This window comes from Danio rerio, chromosome 19 (assembly GCF_052040795.2).
Source record: "Danio rerio strain M-AB ecotype USA chromosome 19, GRCz13ab, whole genome shotgun sequence".
NCBI lineage: Eukaryota > Metazoa > Chordata > Actinopteri > Cypriniformes > Danionidae > Danio > Danio rerio.
The window spans coordinates 21,070,001-21,090,417 of record NC_141039.2 but is presented as its reverse complement, the minus strand read 5'-3'; the positions used below and the strand labels follow the sequence as shown (position 1 = coordinate 21,090,417).

At 33.6% G+C, this 20,417-nt stretch overlaps 2 protein-coding genes across 14 annotated transcripts in view; one reads left to right on the top strand and one right to left on the bottom strand.

The window, feature by feature from the left end:
• LOC148679789 (uncharacterized) overlaps positions 1 to 20,417 on the bottom strand; it is a 415,121-nt gene that overhangs the window by 152,711 nt on the left and 241,993 nt on the right. The gene's annotated exons all lie outside the window — the stretch shown is intronic.
• dync1li1 (dynein, cytoplasmic 1, light intermediate chain 1) overlaps positions 1 to 20,417 on the top strand; it is a 33,553-nt gene that overhangs the window by 2,386 nt on the left and 10,750 nt on the right. For 6 of the 13 annotated variants that reach the window (XM_087294480.2, XM_087294482.2, XM_087294483.2 and 3 more), the window contains 10 exons: positions 166 to 282; positions 3,298 to 3,528; positions 7,071 to 7,231; positions 10,566 to 10,659; positions 10,971 to 11,106; positions 13,565 to 13,676; positions 13,761 to 13,820; positions 16,799 to 16,843; positions 17,338 to 17,428; positions 19,232 to 19,363. In XM_087294480.2, the coding sequence (XP_087150606.1) occupies positions 166 to 282; positions 3,298 to 3,528; positions 7,071 to 7,231; positions 10,566 to 10,659; positions 10,971 to 11,106; positions 13,565 to 13,676; positions 13,761 to 13,820; positions 16,799 to 16,843; positions 17,338 to 17,428; positions 19,232 to 19,363 (1,179 nt within the window). 13 annotated transcript variants of the gene reach the window in all.

Genomic DNA, 20,417 nt, shown 5'->3' with positions numbered 1-20,417 from the left:
GTGTACAGTCCATCCGTTGTTTTTATTTGCTTATGCTTGCATGTAGTTGTAAAAGCAGAGAGTGAGTAATTCAGTATGCATATATCCAGTTTATTTTTCAGGATCCAAATGTATCTCCTAAATGTTTAATATATTTATCTCTGTGTTAATATGACCTTTTAACAGGTGAAGTAGGGTCTGGTAAGACCACCCTGGTTGCGAAACTCCAAGGTGTAGAAGAGTACATGAAGGGACGAGGCTTAGAGTACCTGTATTTCAATGTTCACGATGATGATATTGATGGTAAGAATTTAAACATTGTCTATATAGATAGCTGGTTGTGATCTATTGCAACCAGTCAATAGACTGGCGGTTTTTAACACTGTTGTGTTTTGAAGTGGTGTTGTTGAAGTTTGTATTAACTTTGGTTAATAATCCTATCATTATATTGTGTTAATTCCAAGTCAACACTATTATGATAAAACCTGGAAATGTAGATGGGTTTGGTTACTAGCCAAAGCATGAAGTGTAAAGTGTGTCGTACAAATACATACATACTCTGTTTGGTGTATATACAACTTTTACAGTTTAGTTTAATTTTGTTGTGAAAAAGTTTCATTTTTACCAGAATATTTTTTTTGTTTTGAAATTTAAATATTTCATGTTCTGTTTTTAACATACATATGCTGAAGTGAAATAAAAAAAAACAATACTGACAGAACAATCATCACAATCAATTAGTTTTAAGCACGATAATCATCATTTCATACCTTATAGAGCAGCTTTAAAAGTTGTACATCTGTCCAAGGTCAAAAACAATTGACGTGTCTTGTAATGTACGTTGCAGCATCACCTCTATTGTTACATTATCTGCATCAGTTTAAGGATCCAATTTCTCTAAACCTCTCCTTTAGAAAGCATACTCTGCTTGAGTGTTGGTTAGATGGCTCAGTTTGTTGTGGAAGTTTACCATCTACAGCCTGTGTCGGTAACTATATCTGAATTTCAGCTCTGATTCAGCACTTGGAAAAACATAAAACAAGTAAGAGTCCAATCACGCCGAACACGCTTTTTGCATTGAGGGGCGCCTTTTTTAAATGGTTTACTAATGGCCGCGAGCCTTTTGTGCAATGCTTATGCGCCCTGCGTGCCTACCATTTTTGTCGTTGTGCACCATGCACTTCGCAATGGAAAAAAGTCTACTCTGAGCGGAAAAAGCGCGTTACGTCAGTTGCATCTTTTTCATTCTCCAGTCAAATAAAAGCAAAGGCTTTGTCAAAAATCAGTGTTTGTGTTACCAAGACAACTACAAAGAGTTTTGAAGATGGAGGAGACCCTTGTGATTGCTGTTTTGAGTTATCCAGAGCTGTATGAATCAAATTGTGAATATAACGATAAATTAAAAATTTAAATTATATCAACAGCAACACTCAAACACATTACGCAGCTGATTCAGTCATTGCCTAGTGACATACAAAGTGGACCTCGCTTTTTTTTTTTTCTTGCCAACAAAAAAGGCAATGTGATGCACCTCGCGTTTTTGGAAAGTAAAAGCGCGTTCAGTATGATCAGCTCCTAACAATGGTGTTGGTTTTACTTTCTTAATTTAAAAGCGAGTCTATGTTAACATGCATATGCTGAAGTAAAATGAAAGAGCATACTGACAGAATAAATAGTCGACTCGAGTTGAATAAATGAATCGTGTTGGATTCAAATCTTTTGCTCAAACCCATCGACACTGCTACTTTACATCACCAAATATGTAGTTCCAGATCCGGTAAAAATGAAAGTGCTTTTCATTCAGACGCTAGGGGAGCGTGGGGGATTGTGGGACTGATCATGATGTGAAGATAACGATTACTGTCATATGTAGATTCGACTGGAGGGAATAAAGGGTTAAAGTTTATTTTCACAACAAGACCGCAGTATAGCCAACCTAGTGATGTGTTTGTTCCTGTCATTTTTCTGATTTTGGATACAATAACCTACGCTGCCGGCCGGTTGCTATTAAAGGAATAAGCTGCAGAGGAATAAGCTTTGTCAGACTTTAACAGGGATTTTGTCAGTAACTGTTATAGTTCATATGGACCAGTTTCTTTTTTCTCTGAGTCATTGCCTCATTTTGTGAAGTTTGCAAAATATATGTTTATTGCGTGTTATAAGTGGTAATCGCCCCACGCGTCTTGTAATCACTTATTTATTATGCAGTGCTTATACTGTATCTTTCAGGTTAAACCTTCATGGGGCTATTCACATATTGTGTCCTTTACTGATTTAAATGTGTTTTTGAGCTCACGATCTTCTGCTGTTTGGCTTTGCTATGGCCACCATCAGCTGTTCTCACACATGCGGCACGGTCAATTTTGAGAATAGTTCAACTTTTGCCACTGTGAATTAATACTGAATGTATGCCATTGTTATTATTGGGGTTGGCGTTAAGAGTAGAATAATATGCTGATGTTTAACTGCATTGCTTTAATGCACTTCTGAGTTGGGTTCACGCATACACTCTGCACTCTAACTTCTTCAAAATTGTTGATGAGCCATGGTGGGCATTTCTCTCTGTTTGCACTAAACGCAGTCAACCAATCACAACAAACTGGGTCATCAGTCCAATCAGCGCAGGTCAGCTTTATGCTAAGTAGGGGTTAGGGAACAAACGAATCGCTGAACGAATCAAATGGAAGTCGTTGGGACAATTAGGTAAAAATAAATGCATATTATAAGACCAAGAAAGTGTTTTTTACCTTGCATGCATATCAGCCTGTTGTCAGAGACACCCAAAACCAAAATATGACTTTTTATAATGCAAAATAGGGTCTCTTTAATGTAAAATTACAGTATACATTATCATTTAATTCGTCTTTCATATGTAAACGTGTTCATAGAAAAATATAATTTTTACAGTTTATGTTAATAATATTTGTTATTGTGACCATGTAAATACAAATTTTATGTGACTAAATAACAATAATTCAAAGCAATTTTATCCAGAATCCAATTGATTTATCCAGAATCCAATAAAAGGAGACAGACTAAACATTTGTTTAGGCACCAAACCATTTCTTCTTTGCTTATAGGTACTTGCTTATGTACTTGAATAATATGTACAATGCATTTAACATATTTATTTGAATTTTCCAAACAGAACAAAATTCATATCCTACACTAATACAACACTCAACATTTAAATAACAATGTTGGGGTTTGTCCATATGTGACCCAACATTTTTTAGAGTGTGCATTTTTTGCAATCTTATGTATTTCCATGTCACCTCATGTAATATTGTAAACCTAATGAAACTTTTGTTTTGGTAGATCAATCACGGTGTAACGCATGGGTGCTAGATGGGGATTTGTACCACAAAGGTCTGCAGAAATTTGCTATATCGTTGGAAAACCTGGAGGACTCGCTGATTCTGTTTGTAGTGGATTTGTCCCGGCCATGGCTGGCCCTCGACTCACTGCAGAAATGGGGCAGTGTGGTGAGGGATTTTGTGGACAAGCTCAGAGTTCCTCCTGAAACCATGCGAGAACTGGAGCACAGATGTGAGTAGTGGCGTTGTGTGTGTGTGTTAAGATTGTGAGTGTGTTTGCATGCTAAATACCTTGTAGGACTGATTTAGTGTGGTGATGCATTTTGATATGAGACCTTCTTGTGTATCAGTGGTACTCAGTCATTTTGGAGGAAGGGATTCCTTACGGGGAGAAAATGTTCCTTTGACAACCTTATAATTATAATGGGGTTAAAGCTTATGCTTATTACTGTTTGTACTTGTATTATCATTATTAACAATATAATTTTTCAGGATACATTTTTTGTTACATTGTAATACATTTTCTAAACTGTTTGGATGGTACATTAAAATCATAAAACCTATACAATTTAGCAGTAATTTATTACATTTTTAGCAATTTTATGAAACCCAATGAATTCTGTATATTTTTTCTTGCATTCTATTTTATTGGTTCAAATTCTTTTTTGTTTGAATGCTTTAACTCAAATGGAATAATCAAAAAGTAATGCTAAATTTAAGTTTTGTCAACTTTATATTTTATGTTTATGTGAAATTGATCATTTGAAATGCTCCCTTTTTACTTTTTCTGCATTCATATCTTGAAATGTATTTTCAATGTAATTTCAAATGTAAAGTTTCAACAATTTTATTATTCTTTGGCAAAAAAAGTTACACTGAGCATCATGCATGCATATAGTAAATTAAACGGGCCACACAGAACATGCAGACTTAATCCTATTATCAGATTAATGTCCACATATGCTAGACCAGGGGTCAGAAACCTTTTTTCAGCAAAGAGCCATTTCTGATTTTTTAAGCAAATTTATTTTTAAAGAGCCACTGGGGTAAATAAACATACTACTTTATATGCTATAAAAATAAATAAATATGAAGCATCACATGTTGAACAAAAAGGAATTAAGGACAATTTATCACCTCTCAAGAATGTTTTTTAAAATTACGTGTGCGAGGTTACAATAGAAACATAAGTTGTTTACCCTGTATTGGTGTCACGATTCAATTTTATCCACAGAGCCACACACGCTTTGGTCAAAAAGTTCTTTTATTATTAACTGAGTTCTTATTTTTTTTGCCATAACAAATTACAATATTGAATTGTAATTGTATTTTCAATAGGGAACTAAATTTTAGTGACAGTTACATTTTTTTAAACCGTACGATTTTATTGAAGGGAGTTTGCTGGAGACCCATGTAATTTTTTCCAAATAGCAACAGGTTCCCTATCACTGCGCTAGACCATATTGCAGTTTGATCAAGTCTTAATGTGCTGCTTTTTTATTATTATTCATCAAATTTTTGCCAATGACTTTTTACATCACAATTCCATTTCCATTCTTGAGGATCATGATTCTATCCTTACAACAATAATAGGTAGCTTAATGTTGTGGATTTCTTGAGAACCCCTGCTTTAGACCAGAGTGATTTATTAAACCCAAGAACCCCAAAAATGTCAATATTGTAACAGAAACCAAACTGTTAAACATATGCTTGTGGAATGCCCTATTTTTAATGTTATCAGACAACAATTTTAACCTGACGAGACTTTAAATTAAATATTTTTAAATGTGATTCTTTCTTAAATTGAACATTTTTTTTATAAAAAAAAAATCTTTAAGAAACTGCTTTCGATTTTTATCTTTTACAGTGCTCAGCATGTATCCTTCTGTGACCCGAATAATTTTTTTTCTTTTTTTTTCTTTTTTTCTGTGATTTCCTACATCCTTTGGGTTAAAAAAATCTACAATTTAGAATTTTTACTTTTTTTATTTTATGTTTTTATTTTTAATTTTACAGCATGTCCACTGTAGTGGACCACAGGACCATTTTAGTTCAAAACGACCGCCACTCAGACAACAAAACTGTACAGGATATGGCTGTAAAGGGATAATAATCCAATATTAATTTAACAAAGACAAAACAAAAGCCATTTTTACTTTGTATTGAAATTCCTGAAACAGTTTAGTGTGAAAGAGAGCCAAACTCAAAAAATAAAAAAATAAATAAATAAATAAAAATCCCAAAACAAATTTAACATAAAAGTGATTTTAAACTGATTTCATTCTCTAATTGTCTCTAATTCTCTAATTGTCTGATAGTCTGACTCTAAATCAGAGTCTCCCTCAACTATTTTATAAAGAATCCTCTCTGCTTCAGTTCTGCCCCTTACAAAATGCAGGCATTAATTACAGTAATGTCCACTATAGTGGACATTTAAAAAATGATAAGGTCCCACTTTATATAAAGTGGCCTTAACTATTATGTACTTACACAGAAATTAATAGTTTGTTACAATGTACTTATTGTGTAAATACATGTATTTATTGTGTACTGCTTGATTAAATACCTGTATGTAATTAATCTGTAATTAACTTCTGTAATTACATTTGTAAATACACTGTTGACCATCCCTTACACCTTTACCCACCTTTAAACCTACCCATACCAGCAAACCTGTCCATAACCCAACCCCTATCCCAACTCAAGAGCACCACAAGTGTTCTCAAATACATTATGAACACAGTAAGTACATTGTATTTATTTTTTGATGCAAGTACATAGTAGTTAAGGACACTTAATATAAAGTGGGACCGATGATAATATTTTGAAACACAAACAAGTTAACAGCTTTGAAAGCTAAATGTATTTTTCTTGACACTCTAATAAACAAATATATATGTAATAATAGTAAGAAAACATTTAAAAAGCTAAATTTTACATGCTTCTCTCCCTTTATAAAATGTGGGTTAAAAAAATGCTTCCTCTTCCTTTACATGCTTCCTCTTAACAGTACAAAAGGACTTGACAGAGTAGCTAAAAAAAGAAGAAAATTCATGAAAACGCAATGTCCACTACAGAGGACACAAGTCAATGGGCGGAGTCTCAGGCAGATATAAGTACACCACTCACCAATTTATCTTTTAAATTCAAATTTATATATATATATTTATAGGAAGCTGTACAATATTATCTTTGTGCATATACAGTAGATCAGTTAGTACTGAAGCCAAATCTGGAGCTAATCTAGCAAAATAACATACGATAAAAGTCCAAATACTATAGAAAAAAATTAAAATATTTGGAAAAATCAAGAGAATCAAAAAAAAAAATATGGTGGAATATGGTGACTAAAATATTATTTTAATAAATATATCTGTTTAATATTTTAAATGGAGTGTACTCAATTATGCCGAGCGCTGTATATTATCATTATTATTATTTATGTATTTTATTTTATGTATTATCTATTGCTGTTGATTACATTTTATTGTTAGAATTTTTTTATAATTATTGAAAAGTGATATTTATAAAATGTGGTAAGCTTGATCTGTTTTTTTTTTTTTTGCTGCAACATAGCCTGAGAAGCTGATAAATTCAAATAAATGAGTTAAAGTGACATTAAATGACAAGTTAAATAAACTGTTATAAATGCATTTGGGTTCATTTCGCTGTGGCCACCACAGATTAATACAGGGACTCAGTCAAAAGGAAAATTAATGAAGAACTGAAATGAAGTTGATTTGACTGGTGATTTATGACTGGTTGTGTCTGCAGTGACGAAGCAGTTCCAGGAATATGTGGAACCAGGAAGTGACTTGGACGCTGTGCCCCAGAGGAGGAATCCTGAGTCAGATGAAGAGAGTGTCCTGTTGCCGCTGGGAGAAAACACACTCACACACAACCTAGGCCTGCCTATAGTGGTGGTCTGCACTAAGGTACAACAGCCTCAAATTGTTATTATGTTGTGATGACATAAAATGTATCTAAAAGATCAAATACAACTGATTTGATCAGAAAAAGCTGTTACTGTATAAAGGGCTTGAAATAAACTAACTGTTTTAAAAATATATATACTTGTGTATATATTTATATAATGTTAGTATATATTTATAATGTGGGCTTGACATTAACTTTTTTGATTACCAGCCACTGTGGCTAGTAGTTTTTCAACACCATTTTCATTAGCCACAATTTTGTTTTTGGGAAAATATATTTTATATGCATAAATTTGACTTAGGCATGTTAAAAATGACTCCTTTTAAAATTTGAAGTTATGTTCACATGCCTCATTAATGTAACTTTTATTTTTTTTATTTTACATAGCTTTTTAGGGCTCAGCACTTAAGAAATACTATTTTTTTCTCTGGCCGCACCAAACTAATTATTTCCTTGCCACACATTTTAAATAATGTATCAAAACAAGCTAAACAGAGCTGTATACATACACTTTTTTTATTTAACAAAAATGTTCTTGAAAAAAACAATTGACATTTAAAAAAAATTATTTTAGAATAAAAAAAAAACTATACACAGTAGTTCAGACTAAAGGTACCAGATCATCATTTAACCATAGATATTAGTAGAGTTATCTACTATTAAAGCAATGTTATTGTAAAGGATGAAAATTAAACCATATTAACAAAAATTACTGCAAGCAAAAGAAATCAGGTGAAAAACATTGTGTGTAATAGTGAAAGGATGATCACGTTAGGCCCAGTAATAATCTGTTCAAAAATGGTAAAAGCGAAAGCGGCAAAAAATCTGGGGATCTCTTGAAAGCAGCAGGAATGTGGGTGCGGAAGTACTGCTTTTTTAAATGTTTTTTTTTTAAAGAGAAACAATCGCACCAGTTGCATTTCCATGGTTGTTTGCTGCAAGGAAACTGTAGCTTTTAAGCACTCGCTTAAAAGAGCAAGGATCGCCGTGTCTTCTTGTGCACCTGATCATCCTCTCATTCAGTATTCACCTACTTCCTTTTGCTCTCGTGAACAGTTATCAGTCATGCTGCTTTTCGAATCTAAGAGCATATTGACATACAGTCTTAAACTAAAATTCAAATCTTTAGGGACGAGGCAGTTCTGGCAATTTAAAAATTATTTTCAACCAGCCAAAGTGGTTAATGGGGGTGTTTGTCTAACCTGCCACAGCTGAAATCTACCCCTCATTTGGCTGGTTGGCGGGTGTAATCAGGGTGTCCGTGGGGTCTTAAAAAGTATTAAAAGTTGATAAATCAATTATGAGAAAATTAAGGCCCTTAAAAGGTACTAAAAAGTCCTTATACTGTAGCTTTTTATGATGTCTTACATTTTGTTCAAGTGTTGTCTAAAGTGTTTAACTCTAAAAAAGCATCATTATATTTATTTTCCTCTTTATAATAACAATGGCATGCTCGATCCATGCGATTGATTTGGGCTAGGGCACGTCCGGCCAAGCTCCTCCATCCGGATAATGTCATGTATTTGCGACAAATGCGGGAAGGTGATGTGATGCTATACCAATGTAGTGAAACAGACTGCAAAATGGGAAAATGCAATTTTGGAACTGTATGGAATTTGCATCTTTTATCATAGTACGATGCATCGATTGCGAAAAGAACAAATGAGTTTCCCAAAACCTGTAGTTTCTCTGTCGCAGATCCATCGTTTGAACCACATTAGTTATAACGTAAATTGCCCACAATGATGCTCTAAATGGGGTGCTAACTACTTCTTGAGAGAATAATTCCATAATTTCTTTGTGCAAATTATATTGGTTTACACGTACATGCATTTAAAAAAAAAAAATTCAATATTAGTTTTCGTAAAAACATGCACTCTCTTTCCATATTAATTCAAATATATGTAAATGGCACATAATGTTTCCTTTACAAACATTCTAAAACATAAAACCACTTGCAAAGCTAACACATATTCTATCATATATAAATAAATAAATAATAAATAAACATAAAAATTAAATATATAAATAAATAATGATGCTATTTATTAAGAAATTAAATTTAATATTTACTATTTATTAGGAAATGAAAAAAAATCTATTTTAATAATACTGATGATGATGATGATGATGATAATTAAGTAGGATATTGTTTATTTATTTATTTTTTTTGAAAAGTCTACTTTTACAATTTGACACGTGCAAACCACTGCAGAAATCTTCTAACCAACAGGCACATGTCATATACAGTACAGATAATAAATAAATAACCTACTATAAATTAAAACTTTTAACGTATGCTATGTTTTTTGTTTTCACAAGATTTGGAGACGTAACACACATTTTTGAGTAATAGGTCACCTACAGCTTTTGTCATGAGTAACAGCTGTGTTCAAAATGACATCAATGTTTTCAAAACGCACTGTGAATGGAGCGCAATTGTAAACATGATGATCGCTGAAACTGAACTGTAAAAATTCTTTGAAAGCAAATTACACCTAAGAGTGATGACTTTTATAGTGTTCTTTATTCATTCCAATTTTAAATGTTAGAAATGTTCTAAATGAATAGGGCATAGGGGGAAAACTGGGAATAGAACACGGCCAGAAACTATGTTTCTAATAGATAAATAGGTGTAGTTGCAAGCATGCAATTGTGGGACGCAGTTTTGGAATGTTCATTGGAACGCCAAAATTTGGGAAACGCCAAATCAACGAATTATGTTTGTAAAAACAGAACTTGTGACCTTAGTTGGCTAACAATGGTTTTTGGAAATTCACCCCTGGCCGATACCCATCCAATCACCAACAATTCATCTCAATAAAACTTTTAAATTTTATTTAAAAATGTAATTATTTTTCTTAGGATATTGGTTGTTTAAAAATTCCTTATGTATTTACTGCTGAGGACACTGACCTGGACAGACTGTTGTGCAAACATTTATTTTATTAAAGTTTAAACTTTTAAAACGTTTGTCCCTTTTTTATTGTTGAAAAAAGTGTATGCTTGCTTATAACTAGAGCTTGCTTGTTTTGACACAATATTTAAGAAATATCTAAAATATATATTTTTATTATAATTAAATTAATATTGTTTAATTAAATGTAATAAATTATAATGTTTTTTAAATGGGCAAATAAAAATACTTTCCATCCGGACCATTCGAAAAACTCCTTAGCAATTAGCCCTGTATGAGTGAAAAATTTCATTCATAATGGTCTTAAAAATGTCTTAAGTCTTACATTTAACTTTGTGAAACCTGCAGAAACCCTGATCAAATCAAAGCATGCATGGACTAATAACGAAGTTTTTCTTTCATACCTCTCTCTGTAGTGTGATGCAATCAGCACTTTGGAGAAGGAGCACGATTATAAGGACGAGCACTTAGACTTCATCCAGTCTCACATTCGACGCTTCTGCTTGCAGTGTATCCTTGCAGCATATCGAAATCAAAGCTTTAATAATAATAATGATGATTACAAATTACCCTGCACATCTTAGTCATCTGGGGATCAGGTTATATACATGTTCGCTTTATCTTTAAATATCAGTAGTGTAACTTTTTTTGTCTGAATGCAGTAACAATGCATGTTTTTGCATTGAATGTTTTATTTAATACTTGAACTTGATCCGCTGACCTGACTGAATGCTGCTTTTCAAAAAGCTGTAAGTAGGGAGAGTCTTCAAAGCTTAAATGTAACATTACCTTGATGTTCTCCTTTACAAGTGACCTTTCAGATGGAGCAGCACTACTCTACACATCCATGAAGGAGAACAAGAATCTAGACTTGTTATATAAATACCTCGTTCACAGGTTATATGGCTTTCCGTTCAACAGCCCAGCTCAGGTGGTGGAGAAAGACTCTGTGTTTATGTAAGTGTTTGGAGGATGAAGTTAGACCCAATACAATTTCTATGTTTAGTCCCCTACCCCTTCCCCTTGGCCCTTGAAACAAAGTGTGAAGTGGAGGGGCTTCAAAATCCACCCCTGAGAAATGGGACACCAATACAACACCTGCACACGTCATCAAATGTCATCGCAATCACTTGCTTCATATTAGATCAACAGTCTTGTTAGGTTACTTTTGGGTATTTATCTTCAGGAAATCGTTAAAGGCATATATCATGTTATTACAATGATATAATGTGGTATTAAGATCGTAACTGTACTTTGCATTTACACTTTGGCATGATTAATCAATGTAAACACACAAAAACAACATTAACATTTTGCCAGACACTGTAAAAACCTAATTCCAAGCCACTGCATTTTCGGACAGGGTACTCTAGTGTCATCGAGTGAAAGAATGTTGTGGGACTTCTATATAGGAGTTATTTTTATGGAATATTATTATTCCATATAATAATAATATTCTTATTATTATTATTACTTTTATTGAAATTTAGCGTTTTTTATTTTAGCAAGTTGTTGACAGTAAAACACTTGCTCGGCTATGAATGTATCAAAACATATGCTGTTTGTTGTAAAAATTCGTAATAATGACAAAAAGGACTAATATGTGCATCTCCTGACTTCCTTGTGCAGCCATTTTGTTGTTGTAGCTGGTGTATTCTGAGAAATTTTCTCATCCCTTGGTTTCGAGTGTGGACCTGAAAATCTCCATTTAAAGGTTATCTAGCTCTTTCCCTTTGCCCTACGCCTTCAAGCTAAAGAGAATTGGGACAAGGGAAGGGCTAAGGGGTAAAATTGGGATTGGGCCTTAACATGAGGTCAGAAGCAACCATCTACAATGTTCAGGGTTTCCACAGGTCATGGAATTTCAGCAATATCATGAAATTTTAAAAGGTTTAGGAATGTCAGGAATTTTTGTTTGTCATTTTTATTTTTATTTATCTTTATCAAAAAATATTTTTTTCCATGGTTAGGCTTTTTTCACAGCTATTTTATTTATTTCCCACTTGCAATCAAATGCAGTCAACAGGTTGGGCTCAACCAGTCCCTTCTTAATTTTTGGGAAAAACTGTAATTCTTGTGGCTTTAAATTTCAGCAATTTTTTTCAGTATATTTATTTATTCTTTGCTTCTATATAATATACATGAAGCGAATACTGAAAGAAAGTACACATCTTTACCACAGCCAATCACCCTGCAGCCCAGGACCGATTACTCACTGAAGCTAAGCAGGGCTGAGCCTGATCAGTACCTGGATGGGAGACCACATGGGAAAACTAGGTTGCTGTTGGAAGTGGTGTTAGTGAGTCTGTGTGAGTCCTTATGCCCCAGTAAAGTGAAGGGGACACTATACAGTCAGTGAGCGCTGTCTTTCAGGTGAGACCTCAAACCGAGGTCCTGACTCCCATGGCACTTCTCATAAAGAGGAGGGGTGTAACCCCAATGTCCTGGCCAAATTGCATTTATCGGCTTTTACCTATATTTGCCTCCCAATCATCCCCATCCACCTAATTGACTCTATCACTGTCTCCCCACTACACCTATAGCTGGTGTGTGGTTAGCGCACTGACACCGTTGTCCTGTGGCTGCTGTCGCATCATCCAAGTGGATGCTGTACACTGGTGGTGGAGTGGAGAGACCCCCCTCTCATGATTGTGAAGCGCTTTGGGTGTATGGCTATACATGATAAATGTGCTATACAATTACACATTACTTACTTGCTTACTCTTTAATCTATACATTGAACGCAGCCTTGTTCAAAGGCTTTTTTTGAATGTGCACTGTGATAATGTCCCATGGTGCATCTAAAGGTGGTCACACACCTAAGGAGAACCACAGCTCAGTGCTATATCTATGACAACTTGAAGTATCGCACACCTGAAGAGCACTTTCTATGCATGAATATAATGTTATTTTATATTAAGCAATGCAGATGGCACATATAAAATTTGAACACATGTACAAACATTTGCACAGCAGCCAAATCAAAATACAGGAAATAAAATGAGGCAATAAAAAAAAAAACACCATTTGCTTGATTTTATGAAACACAGAATCACAAAATTCCAGAGGGACTGCTCAACACAAAAGTTGTCTTTTTTATTCATTATGGGTCATAGAAATTAATCTTTTTAGTCAGAGAATTTTACATTTGGCTTAGAGTGGAAACCTTGAATGTTTCTTTAGATTAATTAATTAATTTATTTTTAATTTTTTTACAGTCAAAGTAATTAGCAGTGAATAATACACACGTCTCACCCTAATTAAGATTTACTATTTTGAATATTAGAAATCACTCTAAATTACATCTTATTAGGGGAAACAAATTGGTTTATTACTATAATATTCAGTATTCAATAAAGTCTTTAAACTCTGAATGTATTTATGTTCTTATTTTATGTCTTTGTCCTGCTTTCAGTCCATCAGGGTGGGACAATGAAAAAAAGATTGCCATCCTGCATGAAAATTTCCAGATGGTAAAAGCAGAAGACAGCTTTGAAGATGTAATAGTGAAACCTCCAGTTAGAAAGGTAAAGGCGTTCTCTTTAGTTTTTGTTGTTGTTGCAGTTATGTATCTGTAGTTAACGATAGCTCTCTTTTATTTGTTTTTCCAGTTTGTACATGAGAAGGAAGTTCAAGCTGAAGATGACCAAGTATTTCTAGTAAAGTTGCAGGTAGTTACTTATTGCTATCTAGCATTATCATTAAAAATCTAAATCCCAATTTATTTTACAGATTGCAAATATATGTCATGTGTAGGAAAAATGTATACTTTACACATAGGTTAATTATTACAATTAAAATCAACAATGTAACAGTTTTGTTTACCTACGTTAAAGTATCATTTTTCTGATGAGGATAAATCTGATTATCAGTCAGATCTGAATATCCAGTTTATAGTGTCGCATCAACCTTCAGCATTTTTATAGACCATTTTAATGTGGTCATGCCATTGGCCCATGGACATTCTAGATGTCATCCTAGATGTCATACTATTTTAATAACTTTAACAATTTAATCATATCTCAATGTAAAAACAGCTGCCGTAACGTTATTTGAAATATGTGGACTTTTCAGGATTCTTGGAAGCTTTAGAATTGAAAAATGTAAAACAGGAAATGCATTAGGACCATTGTCGTTGTTTACACCCCTTAAAATGGTCTATAGAAATTGTGACTTATGTTATCTGGAGGCGAAAGGTATTGATTGCTGATTCATTTTTTTTTTCTAAATGCTTAAATATTTTACACATTTTATAAATGATATTCATCATAATTTTTTTTGTTGTTGTTCTGGAAACACGTTTAAATAATTATATCATGTTTTTGGGCATTGTTAAAATTTATTTAAAAAAAACATTCTTTCTGCATATAGTCTGTATATATTTAAAATTTATACTTAACAAAAACTGAATATATTTAGTTATTTGAAAATAGCTTTTTAGTTTCAGTCAAGAATTTAAACTGAAAGGCATCCCATACCCATATGTGTAGGAGTAATGTACAATGCAGGCTCTTAGCCAGCCTGCTAAAACTTTTTTTTAATTAATTAATTAAAAAACATTTTTTATCAAAGTGGACTTTTTTTTTTTTTAAGTTGTTCACCTTATTTTCTATTTAAATATGAGATTTAAAAACTGCATTTTAGTGACATTTTAAGCACAACCATTAACTGGATTCGCTTGCTTGGGGTTATTAACCACACTATTTGTTGTACTAAAATAAATCTTTAAGATTTAGAATAATTATTTAGAATAATAATAATAGAATAATATGAACTAATACTTATTTTAAAAATAAAAATGTATTACATTTATTACATTTTTAAAAGTTTTAAATTAAAAATATAGCCTTATGCCATTCATTAGGCAAATAACAAATTTATTCAATAAATTTGTTAATAAATAACAATAGCAAATAACAGTACCTTTATAATGGCATAACACTGTTGAAAGTGATAAGTAGTATTGTATATTTTGCTGTTCTATGATGAAACACTAGGTGCCTGTAATTTTTAAAGTCCCTGTGTGCTCCAGCTAATTCAGACTGATTTGTTTATTACCAGCAAATGACCAATCCAAATACAATTTTAGATTTTTTTATCTAAAATAAATTGTAAAACTTTAAAACAATCTATTTCTCTAATATACTTTTTCTCACCATGAAGAAAAAAAGCTGGCATGGTGTTAAACACAAACTAACACACCAGCATATGACAGTAGATAAAAAAATAATATATTTAAATGTAATAAAAATAAATTTAAATATAAATAAATTTAAATAAATAATTACATTTTAATCACGTACATTTTTATCAAGTTTTTTAGCAGTGTATTTTTTGGTGTGTGTGGGGTTGTAAATTGAAATATAAGTTTGTTTCTGGCAGTAAAATAATTGTCAAAGTGATGCATGCCTACAGAAATTGAGATGTACCAATAATGGGTTTTTGACTTGACGTTGCATTTTCGTTGTCACTCATTATACGATAGGTCATATTTTCTGGTGTGACGCTATATGGTCATTTTAAATGAGCAAGTTAAAAGCATCTCATTCATTACCATGTGACTTAAGCACCCTGTGAGGCCCATGACATCACCTTCTATGTTTCTGAATATGTTTCACATATTAAGTTTTGTTGTCCTTTGGTGTCACACCCTGTTTCTGGAAAATGTCCAAAAAGTCTGATAAATCATAGAGAAAACTGAATTTAATGATTAAAATAAAATAAATTGCTCTAAATAAAGATACGTTTCCAACACTGACTTGTTTAACATTTACACGTTTAAAATTTGCACATTCACTGCACCACATTGAACTGTTTACTTATTGAACTGTACATACCCACTGCATATGGGCATTTGTAATTATGTACACACCCACTATACATATACACTTGTAATCATGCTTATTTATCTGCATACTACTGATTATTTATAGCAACCTGTACATATATTCATATATTGTAACATATACACTTGTCATCATGTTTATCTATCCCTGTACATATATTCATATATTGTAACATATACACTTGTAATCATGTTTATCTATCTGCACTCTACTGATTATTAATAGCAACCTGCACATATATTCATATATTGTAAATCTGTTCATAGCTTATCCAACCTGTATATAATGTTCATAGTACATCCATCTGTAAATATCACCATAGTTTTCTATAACTGCACTTTATAACTTATTCCTGTATCCTGCACTTGCACTGCTGGTTAGACCTAAACTGCATTTCGTTGCATTGTACTTGTACATGTGTAATGACAATAAAGTTGAATCTAATCTAATCTAAAATCCCTAAAAAAACTGAAATAATTGATACAGCTAGTGACCCCTTATATTTTCTCAAACATCAGACTTTAAACAATGTAAGTCAAATTATTTATTACTAAAAACAATAGTTTTGCTGCCTATTTGTCAATGCATTTCCTTTACAAATCTCAAATAGAGAAACTCGGTCAGCAGATTTTAAAAGATCAAACAGATTGTGAGATTGCCACTCTCTTTTTAATACTAGTAACCTGCGATGTTTTATTAGCATCTATAAATCATCTTCATCATACAGATCATATCAAATCATTTTTAGAATAAAGAAATGTATAAATGCTTAATGCATTTTTCTCTCTTTGTTCTTTTCTTAGTCTCTGTTATCTAAACAGCCTCCAGTTACTGCAGGCAGACCAGTGGTGAGTGTTTTACATGCTCTTGATTTACATATCAGTCCACAGCATTACTCAAAGTTGAGTCGTATTTTAGTTAAAGAAGTTTTCTGTTGCTAGACCTTTAAATTTGCATGTATTCGTTCAGCAGACTTAAACCAAACTTTTTCATTTTTTTTATGTGAATTCATCATTGTCCTTTTATTAGTTGTCCCAGCATGCAAATATTGGTAACACTGTATTTTGATGGTCCATTTGAGTTTTAGTAAATGTTCTGCTTAATAACTATTGATACTGCTCCTTCAACAGACATTTAACCGACTATAAGAAACTTTGCAAGTACATGTCAACTGGCACTAACCCTTACCCAAAAACTAATGGTCTACTTATAATCTTATGAGAATTAGTTGGCATGTAGAGGAATTGTAACTTAAATTCAATAAATGGACCATCAAAATAAAGTGTGACACAAATATTTTTTATTATTTTAATTCAGAAACATTTATGTATGTGTCAAACAGGACCCAACAAACAGAGCTCCCACAGGCTCACCAAGGACGACCAATCGTTCAGCAGCAGCTAACGTGGCTAACGTCATGCCCATGCAATCAGGTACCAAGAAGATTGATCCCAACATGAAAGGTGTGTAAGAATGCAGCGTGTGTAGGATGCATGTCTCCATCTCTTCTCTTCTTTGTCTCTTTCCTACTTTGACCCATCCTCTATTTTTCCTCTTGGCTTGCAACAACATTTGGAGTCACACCAGGGGGTTTCTTTCTTTCTTTCAGTCTCTGGGTCTGGTTTTCTCATTTTGAGACAAATGTAACATTTGCCATTTGACACATGGCCTAGATTTGTAAAAATGCACATTCAGCATCTGCATAAACTGTTTCAGGATATCTTCCTGTATGCAGATGAAGTGGACTTTACTCTCACGGGTTTAGATCATAGGAAAATTGCTGCCATGTTCAGAGAGGATTAAGAGAGCTTGTTAGGATTAAAGCTTGATTCCTTGGCGAATTTCTCAGAGACTTTCATTTCGACTTTGCTTCGTTTACACTCATTTTTAATTCCAGCTTAAGTCCCTGATATACTTGAAACATAGTTCTTTTCGTTCTTTGCCTTTGACTAAAAGTAAGTTATTAATACCTGTGCAGTACTTTGCTGTAGCGAATATCCTGACACAGGCAACCTTCTGAGAACAGCTTTTAGATGAATACTTTATTTTCTTTAATATAAATTATGAAGGTGGTACAACTAATGAGATGGTGAAATTAGAAAAAGTTCTTAGGTTCAGTTCAATTTTTTTGACCTGGTGCTACATCCTGAAATTATAGAGTGCAAAAGCTTTTCTTTCAGTAATACACTACAACAAAAAAAGGACCACAGTAGGAGGACAGCAGATCTGCGTCTGATCATAGCAATGTCGATCTGTTTGCAGGATTCCATGTCAAATTCATTCATATATCTCTTCATACAGTGAATTGCTTTACAGCATTAAACATAAAAAATTATGTCTTTGCTGCTTTCCTTAATAAAGTAGTTCTCCAGTGTGCATGCTTTTATTTCAGATTCATCTCTATGAACTAAACAGACACTTTTTCACAACAATATTTTACTTATTTTCACAACAGAAAAAACAAAGACTTAGAGCCACAGCTACATATTATAGTATCACTGTGTAGCAATGAGAGCTTTAATGTGTTCACTAGCTGGTTTAAACCTTTCCAAATCCACATTGGCCTTGTTATGTGTAGATGATTTTGTTAAAAATAAAATTATACTGGTTAATTTTTCACTTTTACTTTAAGTATATTGGGGCATTTAAAGGGTTAGTTCACCTCAAAACTCAATAATAATAATATTAAGTTTGTTCTACAGTTGCCGGTTCACTTCCATTATTGGGTACGATACCAGAGTGTGCACGAACCGTACCCCAGACCACCTCTTTTAGGAAAACTCGGTTTCCGTTCATGGGTGCGCACCCGAGTTCAGAAGACATGTTCACACTAGCTAAACGTACTGTACTTTGACGTCAAACTAACCTGGGTGTGGACCAAAAAGGATAGTGTGAAAGCACCCTAAGATATTTTAGGTGAAATCCTAGTTTTCTCTGACCCTTCCGTATTCAGCAATGGTCAATTCATTTTTACATTTTTTTTTTTGCTGCATAAAAGCTTACATCTGTATGAGAAACCTGAATATCATTTACTTGGGGAAAAAACAATTACTAAACAATAACTATGGAAGTCAAGTGATTACAGATGAGCAAATGATTCGGAAAATTTCAGTTTTAGGTGAACTATTTCTTTAAATTCTGGTGGATGCTACACTGATCAGCAAATAGTTCAGGTTAATGTCTGCTGGAGTTTCAGCTTATGTGGTTGTGCTAATTTTTGTCATTTCTGGTGGCAGGAGGTCAGACCAGTGAGGGTGTCCTGGCTAACTTCTTCAACAGTCTCTTGACTAAGAAAGCAGGCTCTCCTGGTCCAGGTGGCCAACCTGCAGGAGGAGGGAGCAACACACCAGGAACAGTACGCAAGTCAGGTGAGCGATCCTCAGTGACACTTGTCACTACTTCATGTCTGTGTCTACTATCGTCCTGTATTTGAAGTGTCGTTTTGACCAGTTTTACATGGTATATGGTCATTGAGTACTTGTTGTCATTCATAGTCCCATTTATAGAAGTGTTTTGTGTTTCACAACATCAGTGAACAGTCAGAGGGGATGTAAGATTGCATGTTGCATAACAAAAATAACAGTTTATAACAAACTTAATTCCTGGAGGGCTGCAGCTCTCCATAGTTTAGCTCTAACTCTCTCTAAGCCCTGAGACTATTAAGCAGATGTGAGTTAAAGTATTCCAGCACTGTGCCAGATCTCCGGTGTGTAATAATCGATTAACCTTTAACCGAAAGGGTGCGTTTGTAACCAATTAATGGTATCAGTTAAACGATTAAAAAACATTTTTAAATATATTTTTAAAGTTTGCCTGCATAAGGGGCCGATCACAACAAACGTGCGTTAAGAGGGGCATCTGTTGAATGGTTTACTAACAGCCGTGAGTGTTTTACGCGCTGCTTATGCGCCCTGGGTGCCTCACATTTTTGGAAAAAGCGCGTTACGTCAGTCGCGTCTTTTTTCATTCTTCTATCAAATGAAAGCAAAGGCAGAGTTTCCTTTGAGATGAAAGTAGGGTTTGTGTTGTCAAGGCGACTACGGCGAACTTTTAAGATGTGGAGAGACTTTTAAGTCAAGCTTTTTCAAGTCATCCAGAGCTGTATGACTTTACAAATCTTTAGTATCATAATATTAATGAAAATTTAATTATAACATCTACAGCAACACGACTCGCGCACAATACGGGTCAGCTGATTCAGTCGTTTCCTAGTGACATAAAAAGAGCACCCTGCTTCTTTTTTTCATGTCAACATAAAAGGCAGTGGGGTGCGCCTCGGGTTTTTGGAACAGAAAGGCGTGATCTTATTAGTCCCTAAATGTGCAACAAATATTTGTTAACTCGCGGGACAGTAACGTGCAAACACACGTGTCTACAGACGTATTTTGCCTAAGAAGCAAAATGAAAGAAGGATATTTCTGG